This window comes from Pleurodeles waltl, chromosome 6 (assembly GCF_031143425.1).
Source record: "Pleurodeles waltl isolate 20211129_DDA chromosome 6, aPleWal1.hap1.20221129, whole genome shotgun sequence".
Taxonomy (NCBI): domain Eukaryota; kingdom Metazoa; phylum Chordata; class Amphibia; order Caudata; family Salamandridae; genus Pleurodeles; species Pleurodeles waltl.
In genome coordinates this window covers 562,369,201-562,382,018 of record NC_090445.1, presented here as the reverse complement: position 1 = coordinate 562,382,018, position 12,818 = coordinate 562,369,201, and the positions used below count along the sequence as shown (strand labels likewise).

The window sequence follows — 12,818 nt, the reverse complement described above, 5'->3', positions numbered from 1 at the left end:
GTCAGGCTATAGGAATTCCACACCCCAGGGGAGTAAAGAGGTGGGGCCTAGAAGGGCAGGTTAGGAGTGAGAGCATGACTTTGAGCTCATCACCACCTGGGCAACCATGGAGGGGGTGGGGAGAAGGGATGGGGGCCAAGGAGAGGGGTGGGGCTTAGAGCTTGCTACTGCTTCACCTCCCACTCCTCCCCAAAAACAAATTACAAAGGCTTCTGAGAGAATTACCTGCCATTGGTTCATGTTTTAAGGTTCTAAAATGGCCCACACATAATACTTACATAGAACTTCGTATAAACTTGGCTGTATTCATTTTTTAAATTGCTTTTCTGTCTTTATTTACTTATCAGAGATCATTAAGGCAACTGTAGAATACATTTTACCATTAGAGGTATGTACTTATTAGGAGGAAAAAAAAATCACAGTTAGTGTGGCATCTGCAGTGCGCCAACATTTTAGGAATACACCAATTTTGGGAGTCCACTTCAATTCACTGTGGCAAGCACCTTTAAGTAAGGTGGACTAACACAACTATGCTTCGGTAAAATGCATGTGCATAAAAGATTATGCAAACTTTTGATAAATAAAGTTCATTTTGAGACTTATGTTTCATGCTTTCAAAGTATTAGTGCGAGCTCAATTAACAAAAGTTCAGTTTAAGGTTGAAATTAAAAAACCTTCACAAAAGAAAACAAGGAGAAAAACAAATACAATACACACAACAAAGGGAAAGATGCATTTTCAAATCAATATATTGGACATCAGAGCAAGGTGAAGTAGTTCGCTTGAGAATCACTGAGACATTTGACATGTGCACTGAAAACTCATGTACTTCCCATGCACTTCATATTAATTTATAAAATGCAATATGTACAAAGTATAAAGCTATACTTTTGTTAAATAATAAACATTAGGCTTTGTAAGCATATTTCATTGAAACAAATGTTATTGTAAATACTGCGGTTGGAATACAGATCATTTCAAGCCATTATAAGATGGCCGCCATCTGCGCTCATGCGGCTCAGGAAAACTTGTGCTTCCATACGGGTAGTTCGGCGGTCTGCTAGTAAACTTTTCAACAGCCTGGGCGGACGCGGAAGTTTTATTGGGAAGGGTCAAGTTAGTTTACACTTCTCAGCCCCGTTTCACCCTGAGAACCCGAAGATAGGATCATCGGGACGTAGCTTAGGACCCGCAAGAGCATGGTACAGACCACCGTGTGCAGCGCGCATCGAAGGACCACGAGGTAAGTACATACCTACTACTTGAATGGAGTCTCTGATACGTGCACATCTCCCCTTCGGCCCTTTTTACACGTGACACCTTCAATTGGGACTGACTTTTTAGCCAATTGCATGCTTTTATTTTTGTGTCCTACTAGTGAAACTCTAAATATCAGCCCGCAACTCGCTTTTAGCTTTAAAAGTCAAAACTGGTTGACGGTGTTGCACTTTGTTGATGCTACATGGCAGCTATACTCGTGCTTGTTAGACATTGATGCCAGCACCGCGCCCACTGTTATCGAAGCATACATCCACTGACTGCCTTTATATCAGACAGCTTTCCGCGAACTGTTAAGCCCGCCGTGGATTAAACGGTCTGCTAGATCAGGCAAAATCTGCCGTCGCTGCCCTCGCTTCCTGCTTTGAAACTTGCTCATGCTCCTTGTTCGCGCTTTCCCTCCACTCTTACTTCCTGTTGTTTCTGATGACTTGCTTGGCAGCCACTAAACGCTCTTACTTAAGTGCCGGCGTTAGACATAGTACCTCTTATTGCTACATGCCAGCTAACTGGGAAAGCACTAGTGCACGCCGGCCCCTCTGAGGATCAGGGCAGGCTTTAGGGCGGTGCCTCCGATGCAGCTGCATCTGGCGCAGCGCTCGCGGCGAGGGTGCTATGGGGTGTGAGCTGAGTTTAGCACTAATTTATGGAATTAAAAACACCTGCTGCAGAGTTCCTTGTATGCCCAACATTTTTCGGGCAACAAAAAATGTCAAGATAACTGGTGATTAATGTTCGGTTGGAGAACGATCTTGAGTTTTTTCTAGTGGCAGTTGTGACTCAAAATAAAGTAGCGCAGAGGGTTAAAATGCCTTCTGCAAAGAATGCGTATCTTGGAGATCGCAGACCTGTTTTTTATTTAGGTAACTCTGTGATTGACTGCTTTTCTCAAAGAGATCCTTTTATTATTTGCAATTCACAAGTTACAGTCCTAATATAGCACAGTGTTAGAGGGAAATCTGTTAACAAAATGAGACAGATCAATTTGACACAATAATATAGGTTTAATCGATTTTCAGCTGGGAACAACAGGCAGTCTCAACATAGAGGCCATGACTGAAGTTCAAAGTTCTGGTTCAAACACCAGTAGCATTTATACTGTAAAAACCACAAAAAACTGTGGTGAAGAGTTCACCATTGACGTAAGCAACTACAAGCAGTACAGATAAGATAATGTTTGTATGTGATGTATTCCTGTTCTTCCTACATCAACAGTGATCTATGAACAGCCGTCCAAGACAGTATCACACGGTGGGGGGACAGTAGCGCTAAAGTCGGCCCTGCTGACGATGCCAGCGATTCCGACAAACCCTACCATAGAGTTATGCCTGAACACACGCACTGCACATAGTAAGTACTGCTGCCTACCAGCATGGACGCCAGTTCACCGAAATGCCACGGATAGCCGAAGTGACATCACATGCCCTTTGACCTCCACTTTCACTCACACACATACTCACACTTACATACACTCTATCTCACATATACATACTCTCACCCATTAGCGCACACACAGTATACCTTAAAAAACATTTTTTTACTCATCTCATCTGCCAGGGTAGGTCATATTCCAGTTTTATTACACTAACAGTGAATAATATAATATTATTCACTGTTAGTGTAATGAAAATTGTCAGAAAACAAAGACAGTGAAGCCCCAACTGACGTCAGTAAGGACAAACTGCCACTGTGTTTCTGGCTCTGAATTTGCCTCCCCTGAGGCTGGGGGTCGCAAAGGCAGTGCCTGGGATAGCGAAGGTGACATCCATTATTCAATCAATCAAGGCATTTATAGATCGCGCTACTCACCTGTGAGGGTCTCAAGGTGCTGGGGGGGGGGGTACTGCTGCTCGAAGAGCCAGGTCTTGAGGCGCTTCCTGAAGGCGAGGTGGTCCTGAGGTGGACAGGAAGGGAGTCCCATGTCTTGGCTGCCAGGTAGGAGAAGGATTTACCTCCAGCAGTGGTTCTGCGGACGAGAGGGACGGTGGTGAGAGCGAGGCTGGTTGAGCGAAGTTGACGGGTGGGAGTGTAGAAGGCGAGGCAACTGTTGAGTGCGTGGGTGAGGAGCCTGAAGGTGATCCTTTTGTTGATGGGGAGCCAGTGCAGGTGTTTCAGGTGGGCGGATATGTGGCTGTGGCAGGGTACATCGAGGATGAGGCGTGCAGAGGTGTTTTGTATGCGCTGAAGACGTTTCTGAAGTTTTGCGGTGGTTCCTGCGTATAAGGTGTTCCCGTAGTCCAGGCGGCTTGTGACGAGGGTGTGGGTAACAGTCTTTCTGGTATCGGCGGGGATCCAGCGGAAGATCTTCTGGAGTATTCGAAGGGTGTGGAAGCAAGAAGACGAGACGGCGTTGACTTGCTTGGTCATGGTGAGAAGGGGATCCAGGATGAATCCGAGGTTGCGTGCGTGGTCTGAGGGGGTTGGTGCAGTGCCCAGGGCCGTGGGCCACCAAGAGTCGTCCCAAGCGGACGGGGAGTTTCCGAGGATGAGGACCTCCGTCTTGTCTGAGTTCAGTTTCAGGCGGCTGAGCTTCATCCATTGTGCGACGTCTTTCATTCCATCCTGCAGGTTGGCTTTGGCGGTGGCTGGGTCTTTGGTGAGGGAGAGTATCAGCTGGGTGTCGTCGGCGTAGGAGATGATGTTGATGTGTTTGCGAGCGATGTTGGCGAGGGGGCTCATGTAGATATTGAAGCGAGTGGGGCTGAGTGAGGAGCCTTGAGGGACGCCGCAGATGATCTCAGTGGGTTCTGAGCGGAAGGGCGGGAGGTAGACTCTCTGTGTTCGGTCCGAGAGGAACAAGATGATCCAGTTCAGGGCCTGTCCTTGGATACCAGTGGAGCGGAGGTGGGTTGTTAGGGTGCGGTGGCAGACTGTGTCGAAGGCAGCCGAGAGGTCGAGGAGGATGAGGGCGGTTGTTTCTCCATTGTCCATCAGGGTTCTGATGTCGTCGGTGACTGCGATGAGGGCGGTTTCCGTGCTGTGATTGGCCCTAAAGCTAGACTGGGAGGGGTTGAGCAAGTTGTTGTCTTCGAGGAAGTTGTTCAGTTGCTTGTTGATGGCCTTCTCGATGACCGTGGCCGGGAAGGGGAGGAGCGAGATGGGGCAGAAATTCTTCAGGTCGTTGGGGTCCGCCGTAGGTTTCTTCAGGAGCGCGTTGACTTCTGCGTGTTTCCAACTCTCGGGGAAGGTGGCCGTGGCAAACGAGCTGTTGACGATGCTCTGGAGATAGGGGGCGATGATGGCGTCGGCTTTGTTGAAGATGTGATGGGGGCATGGGTCCGATGGGGCACCGGAGTGGATGGTGTTCATGGTGGTTCTTGTCTCTTCGGGGCTGATGGGGGTCCAGGCGTTGAGGGTGATGGTTGGGGCTGTGAGTTCAGTGGTGGTCGGCGGGATCTGGGGTCCGAAGCTGTTGTGTAGGTTGGTGATCTTACGATGGAAGAAAGTGGCGAGGGAGTTGCAGAGGTCTTGTGAGGGCGTGACGGTGTTGGTGCTGGCGTTTGGATTGGAGAGCTCTTTGATGATGTTGAAGAGTTCTTTGCTGTTGTTGGTGTTCTTGTCCAGTCTCTCTTTGAAAGATGCCCTTTTGGTGGAGCGGATCAGCTGGTGGTGTTAACGGTGGCGGTCTTGAGGGCTGACATGTTCTCTGCGGTGTGTTCTTTGCTCATTGCGCCAGGTTTTTTCGAGGGTGCAGCAGGTTTTCTTGGATTCTTTGAGGGCGTCTGTGAACCAAGGAGGTTTCCTGGTGTCGGTCTGTCTTGGGAGGTTTCTGAGGGGGGTGAGGTTGTCGGCGCAGTTGGTGATCCACTGTGTGAGGCAGAGGGCTGCGTTGTTGGCGTCGGGGGTGATGGCAGGTTGGTTGTGATTGAGAGTGGAGAGTAGCTGTTCTGTGGAGATTTGGTTCCAGGGTCTGTGGGTGATTAGTTGTGTGCGAAGGTGGTGGGTCTTGTGTCTGAAGGTGAAGTGTACACATCTGTGGTCGGTCCAGTGTATCTCGGAGGAGTAGTTGAAGGATACGTGGTTGCTGGCGGAGAAGATGGGGTCGAGCGTGTGGCCGGAGGTGTGGGTGGGGGTGTTCACCAGTTGCTTGAGTCCGAGGTTGGCGAGCAAGGTGGCGGTGTTGGTGTCGTTGTTCTTCTCCAGGTGGAAGTTCAAGTCCCCGAGGAGGATGTAGTTGGGTGAGGCTAGGGCGTGCGGGTGATGAAGTCTGTGATGGATTCGCTGAATGGGGCGCGTGGGCCAGGGGGCCTGTAGACGAGAGTGCCTCTGAGGGTGGTCCTGGGGTCGGTGTGGATCTGGAAGTGCATGTGGTCGGCGGCGAGGAGGGTGTCTTAGGTGGAGGCCTGGGCAGGTGATGGAGCTTTTGTAGATGATGGCGATTCCTCCTCCTGTTTGGTTGGTGCGGTCTTTCCTGGCGATCTTGTAGCCGTTTGGTATGGCTAGGGCGATGTCGGGGGCCGATGAGGCGTTCATCCAGGTTTCTGTGATGAAGGCGACGTCGGGTGCGGTAGAGTCCAAGAGGTCCCATAGTTCAATGGCGTGTCTGTGGACGGAGCGTGCGTTGAAAAGGATGCACTTGAGGTGGTTGTTGGAGCGTGGGCCGGTGGACGGATTGTAGGCGCGGTGGAAGGTATGCTTGCAGGTTTGACAGGCGAAGGGTCCCTGGGTGTGTTTGGGGCTGGCTTGGTAGCAGGTGGTAGTGCGTCCAGGGTTGAGTGCGTGGAGGGAAGCGGCGCTGTATCTGAGCTAGGGGTTTTGGGAGCGATGGGGGCCAGGGGTTCTGGCGCTGGGCGCTGTCCAGGCACGGATGGGCGCAGACGGGCTTGCCTTTGGCGCACCAGCGGCGGGTCCGCGCAGGGGCCGCCGTAATAGGGAAGGGGGGAGGAGGGGTCAGCTGGGAGGCGTGAGGGGGGACAACGAATGGGAGCAGGTGGGGGCCGGGGCCGCACGGGGCAACGGCGGGAAAGCGGGAGGGCCGGAAGGCGGGAGAGCGGAAACGGGATGGAAAAGGCAACCAGAGAAAAATAGGCAAAAAGAGAGAAAAGGCAACAAGGGCGAAAGGCAAAAGCAAGGAAAGGCAACAAGAGCGAAGGGCAGAAACGAGGAAAGGCAACAAGAGCGAAGGGCAGAAACGAGGAAAGGCAACAAGAGCGAAGGGCAGAAACGAGGAAAGGCAACAAGAGCGAAGGGCAGAAACGAGGAAAGGCAACAAGAGCGAAGGGCAGAAACGAGGAAAGGCAACAAGAGCGAAGGGCAGAAACGGGGAAAGGCAAAAACGAGGAAAGGCAACAAGAGTGAAGGGCAGAAACGAGGAAAGGCAACAAGAGTGAAGGGCAGAAACGAGGAAAGGCAACAAGAGTGAAGGGCAGAAACGAGGAAAGGCAACAAGAGTGAAGGGCAGAAACGAGGAAAGGCAACAAGAGTGAAGGGCAGAAACGAGGAAAGGCAACAAGAGTGAAGGGCAGAAACGAGGAAAGGCAACAAGAGCGGAAGGCAAAAGCGAGGAAAGGCAACAAGAGCGAGAGGCAAAAGCGAGGAAAGGCAACAAGAGCGAGAGGCAAAAGAGAGCAGGAAAGGCACCAAGAGAGAAAAACTGGCAACTTAGAGGCAAGCGCAGATGTGGAGTCGAGACCTACACACAGGTGGCAGGGGCCTGGGCAGGTGGAGCTGCAGCGGCGGGGGAGCGACGTACCCTAGGCTCAAGGGTTGCTCTGCACATGCCTACCAGTCCTATGCACTCTTGCAGCCTTCTCTAAGGGTGACCACCCGTCCGTAAATTTCACAGACTGCCTGTAATTTCACCCTGCTATCCATTGTCAGTGATGAAAGTTCTAAGGGATGGCATTGTAATTTTAGCCTTTCACCAAAAGGACAATGGACGGCAGGGCAAAATTATGGGCAGTTTAGTTTCCCCAGCTGGATTCAAAGGCAGGGAGTCTCCTATGCTCCGAGGGAGGGAGGAGCAGACAGATAAGAAACAGACCTTCCTTCCAGGGTGTCTCCTTCCCTAAAGAAATGCAAATGTGGGCAACTGGTAAATCTGCAAATGCAAAGGGGCTCAAAAACCTGCATTGACTTTAACCAAAGGAGTCTCTTAAAGCTTTCTGATGGCAAAGATATTTTCTTTTAGAAAGGTACTGTAATGGTGTTCCAAGGTGAGCTGTGGAGTGTATGGATTTAGTGGAGTGTTATAAAAAATGTTAGTGCTAGGTATAAACTGTATATTATTAAAATCTGTATTTGAGAAGCAATTTTTTTATTTAACCAAACTATTTTTGCGCGTTTTGTAGCAGCCTATTTTATGATGTAATTGTATTTATATAGCGCTTACTACCCCTGACGAGGCGTCGAATGCATGTTTAAAATAAGGACTTACACATTCACAGTTCTTTCAGGGACCTCGCAACCTCACAGTGCTAACAAACATTGGCTAAGCCAATAGGTCTCGTCTACGCAAGAGTTATTGGCTTTGCCAACGTGTTTTAGTCATGTTATACACCAGAGTGGATGCTGTTCAGCATGGCTAAAAGTTAGTGGCATAGTGGTGTGGAGTAGAGTGGCATAGGAGCACTGGTGTAGAGCCCAGTGGTACAGAGTACAGTGCAGTGGGGTACAGTGGTTTAGAGTTCAGCGGCATGGAGTGGTGTGGGGCAGAGTAGAGTGACAGAGTGCAGTGGCGTAGAGTGGTGCAGTGGCATAGAGTGCAGAGTAGACTTGCGTGGCAGAGAGTGCACTGGCGTAGTGTAGAGTGGTGCGGTGCAGAGTAGAGTATATTGCTGTAGAGGGAAGTCACGTACAGTGGAGTGATGCAGAGTAGAGTGGCATAGAACGCAGTGGTGTAGAATGCAGTAGTACAGAGTTGATCGGTGTACAGTACAGTGGTGGAGAGTGCAATGTTGCAGAGTAGAGTGTAAGCACAGTGATGTAGAGTGGCACAGAGCAGTGGCATAGAGTACAATGGTGAAGAGTGGAGGGCAGTGGCGTATACAGTGCAGTTTAGAGTGCAGTGGCGCAGAGTGCAGTGGCATAGAGTACAGTGGAGTAGAGTGGGATACAGTAGAGTGGCAGAGAGTGCAGTAATGCAGAGTGGTGCAGGGTCAAAGAGTGCAGAGTAGACTCATGTGGCATAGAATGCAGTGGTGTAGAGTGGTGCATAGTAGAGTATAGTGCCTAGACTGCAGTGGCGTAGAGTGTAGTGATGCACAGTGCAGTGGCATAGAATGCAGTAGCGCAGAGTAGAGTGGTGTAGAGTGCAGTGTTGCAGAGTAGAGTGTCAGTGCAGTGGTGTAGAGTGGTACAGAGAAAAGTGGCATAGAGTACAGTGGCCCACTATAGAAAGCAGAAGAGAAGGCCAAAATGCAAACTGGGGTTGAAGGGACCGTGACGCTCTGCCGAGATTTCCATCCTGCAAATCAGTGGGAGAATGGTAGGTATTAATCACTAGGTATCAAAAGGTAACTGGTTCCCAGTTTAATCTGAGATCCGTTGTATATAAAGGGGAAAAAAGTGCCATATGTTACAGAAACACAAATTACATTTTTAAATTCTTACATTTAGTTTGTGCAGTTTACATCCCAAATATTTTGAGGATTCTATGTGTACTTGACACTTAGAGATAACCTAGGTCACTAGTTTGGCTTTTGCTCAATTTCAAAACCATTTAAAGACATGGACAAAGCAGGCAATTGACTTGCACAACCTTGCACAGGGTCTGGTCCCTGCTCACCCTTCACAAGCACGAACAGCGGACCATTGCGCCAGAATAGTTTGCCAAGGTGGATGGGTGTTGCTTGTTAAACCACTTGACAGTGCCTCTTTTGTCTCTCTCCTGTGCAGAGACAACTCCCCAGGTACCCAATATCTTCCGTTAGTCTTGGTGGACCCATCTTGTCTGATTTTAGGAATTGTCCCACCTTGTTCTTCTCTTCCTTATTTATCCAGCTCATGACAACAACCCTTTGAATCACTTGCTGTGGATCTCCCATTTGATCTCGATTTCATCCTCCTCTTTAATTATCTTTGATTGGGAGTCCAGGCTCCCATTTCTGAGATAAATGTAGAGTCCCAGACATACACTCTAGTGCTGTGAGACTGCAGACAAGTTGTGGGTACCTCACATCCTGACTTTAGGGGTGAGACTGTCGCCCACACCATCTGCCCTGCCTCTTTCATTTTGTTTTTAGGTTGAAAGTCCATGGGTGATAGGGATAAGCCAGATGTTTTTGTACAAGTTGTTTAAACTAGCATAAGGTTAATTACTTTAATGTTTCCCAAACTGTTTGCGAGGGGTTTTAAAATGTTACGAAACAATCAAAATTTTGCTGTTTCTTTCTCTTCAAGAAAGATTAGGTACATTTTGGGTAGGGATGATGGCCTTGCTGCAGTACTGAAGGGTATTAATTTACTACTGAACAAGGACGTAATGTGACACCTGAATGTAGCATACCAGGAGGCAGTCACAAAAAGACAGAGTGAATAAATAGTGCTATGTTAAAAAAGAGTAAATAAATGCACTGACAACATAGTGAGGCATGGCTTCTCCTGAATTTTGACCTTTTGTCCTGAATTTTTGTCCTGAATTTTGTCCCTTAGTCCTGTATTTTTAACAGTCCTGTCCAGAATTTGCCTCAATACCAGGTGGTCACCCTACCTTCTCTGCTTATCGACTCAGCTCTGGCTGCTTTTGAGTCTGCCCAAGGGTGCTTCCAGCCATGCCCACACTGCAGGTGGCAAGTCCAGCCCCCTAACTCTATGCACAGGCAATCAGGCCTCTCACCCACATGTGGTACCGCCTTTTCCCCATACTGGTGGCCCACTTGTCCATGTGGATCTCCACACCAGATTACACTGTGTGCATGCTTGCGGCCAGTTCAGAGTACATGCATCCTGATTGGTGCTGTAAGGCCATCCTGCTGTGCAGTCACCCACATTGCCCAACTTTGGGACTGACAGACCACTCCGCAGCCAGCTCACCCGTTTTCGATGTTGCTGCCTTCCTGGTGCATTTTCAACTGTTTCTCACCCTACTTTGCTGATGACAACTGTATGGACCACTTCCATCACAATCCCAGCCAGCACTACACAATTACCGACAGTTTGAGTGCACCATCCTGCCACTCAGCACATCATGCATCCCACTCAAACACTGCCAGCCAGTTTCCTCCCCTTCTGATGACGTGGTATATTGCTAAACATCCCAATGTGATTCGCTGTGAACCATCCTCCTATCTGATGCATTGCCAGACACCTATGTGGTCATGAGTGCTGATTAGCATCGCACTAGGTCAGACTTAAAAAACTTTCCCATCCTAACTAGTATTTGGTCATCTAACATGCAGTACCTAGCTTGTGGAAAGTCTAACTTTCTCAGCATGTGTCAAGGTTGGACTTGCTACGGGTGCATGCTGAGAGACTGGGCTGGATACATCCTGGTATATAACCATATATAGCGTGTGATCTATTCTGGCTGTGCTCGTCAAAGGGTGGATTATCTTGGTTTAGGCTGATGATAGGCGTTTAAAAGGGGGTAAAGCTTCTGGTAGCTTAAGCAGGGGATGGGTTTGCAGCGTGCTGGGATGTTAGATTGGCAGGGAGCTTACCCGTAGCGCACAGCTTTTGGTTCTTGACTACACACTGTACTGACTTGCTCTGTAGAGAGCTAATTGAGGACTTTCTGACCACTGACCTCCTCACATCCCTACCAGAATGAATGCAGGCAGTGGGCTTGGTCTGTTGCATGCGCAACCAGCACTTTCACTGTCGGCAAGGCAGTCTGGTACTAGGGAACCTCCTCTGTGGTGGTCAGTAGTCTAAGTGCATTAAAAAAAAATATGGGAACTGTGATGCTGCATGCAAAGGGTCAGTGAGCGTGGGGACGGGGTAAAAGATGTGGCTAAAAGACAGACTATTCTGTTCTTTCGGTCTTTTACCATCAGGTAGCCACATATAAAGTAGCACGCATCTTAATAAGGAAAAAAAAGTTGTTAGTGAGAAATGTAGAATAGTATATTATGAAACCTCTATTAGTTGATGCGGTCTGTGTGTTACCAGAGGAACACAGAATCTTGGTTGGTGTGGTGGAGAATAGTGACGTGTATTTTTATTGCTACGAGGTCAGAGCCTGTGTTATTATATAAGTCAATATTTTAAATTTGCATTATACACAGTATCATATACAGTTCCACAAAATGCACAAACATGTTTAAGATAAAAAGGTGCTTCCAAAATATAGATTTTGGAAATACCCACAGTAAACGTAATGCAATTTTTTGACATAACTGTCCCTCCAATATCTCTTCAGGGATAGTGAATAATTATCCTGTACATTTGTAGATTAACTTGTTACGCACATTTCCATTTCTTTAGGGGAAGCAGGTAACCTGGCAGAAAGGTTTGTTTAGCTGTCTGCGGGCTTCGGTTTCTTAGCACAAGAGACTCATTGCATGACGCTTGAGCTGAAGCATTTAAAATACAGGAATTAAACGTCCCAGGCGGTTTCTCGTAAATCAGAAAAGTATTGGCACGTCGTGCCGCTCCGATCCCACCCACTTCGACCACTGAATGTGGTTTAAGGTTGTTTGCCACTGGTACCATGAGGGACATCATACTATGACTTGCGAACTGGGCCAAATACAACTCTTTCTGCATGGAACTCTGCGTAGGAAAGTCTATGTCCAGCTCAGTGCGTCTTAAGAAAAAGGCAGTACTTTTAATCACACAGCCGTATTAAATGCTGCACAATCCAACTTAGTTTACAGGGCAGTGACCCTGAGTACGAATCTCCCTTGTGGCGCTATATCCTCTGAGTAGCTCCTTTGTGCTTATCCCATTCAGGTCACCTCTTGATCGCTAGCCCCCCAACCCTGTCCCCCCCACAGCACTTTCCCAACAGTCATGTAAAAGTAAGAATCGGTCTGGTGCAGTCTCGATTTTCTCCACCAAACAACGCACACTCCGTTCACGGTTTATTTCCGTACTTACCCTTGGTGCCGAAGCGGGTATGCGATAGTCTTCGGACTGTCGGTAGCAGTGAAGAAAGATAGTCCTTTAGGCCGCCGGAAAGGCCAACTTTGGCCTGCATCTCCGCAAATGCGACCAATAGGTATAGTACCACAGCACAGCAGCCCTGTACGGGTACGGAGCTGGCTGCAGTGGCTCTCTTGTACAGCGGGTTGGTTGTTGGCCTGCATACGCTGATGCAGGCAGTTGCAGCTCTGATCAGGCTGGCGCAGTAACCAACGTCTCTTGGATAGTTTCTTTTTTTAAACCTGGAATAAAGTGTACTAGAATTAGTGTACTTATGAAGATAGCTATTGATAACGCGTCCAGCCCTTATAAATTACCTGTACCTGAACACGCTGGAGGTCGGTGAACCTTTTAGCCGAGTTGGGCTCTCCTCATCCTAGAACAGTCGGATCACTTAGATCAATAATCAATAACTATTGTAATCGATACCCATTACTCAATTAATAGATCGAGATAACACATTAGGAATCAATAACAGTTGGTATTTTGGCGCACCATGACCTTTCAGTCATGAA

General features: G+C 48.4%; 2 protein-coding genes across 3 annotated transcripts in view; both read left to right on the top strand.

Annotated features, from left to right (window-relative positions):
* Positions 1–1,047: 1,047 nt before the first annotated feature.
* The window catches only part of NRAS (NRAS proto-oncogene, GTPase), a 138,873-nt gene continuing 127,102 nt past the window's right edge, over positions 1,048–12,818 (top strand). Inside the window, exon 1 of one of the 2 annotated variants that reach the window (XM_069238736.1) lies at positions 1,048–1,243. The gene's annotated coding sequence lies outside the window, so the exon portion shown is untranslated. The remainder of the gene's footprint in view (positions 1,244–12,818) is intronic. The other variant, XM_069238735.1, reaches the window with a different exon arrangement.
* LOC138301639 (octapeptide-repeat protein T2-like) lies at positions 6,086–6,640 on the top strand. Its single transcript, XM_069242153.1, has one exon. It carries the CDS (start codon positions 6,086–6,088, stop codon positions 6,638–6,640), a length of 555 nt encoding a protein of 184 aa, XP_069098254.1.

Excerpts from the sequence above, each read along its gene's own strand:
- LOC138301639 (XM_069242153.1), top strand. The coding sequence starts at position 6,086 with ATGGGCGCAGACGGGCTTGCCTTTGGCGCACCAGCGGCGGGTCCGCGC.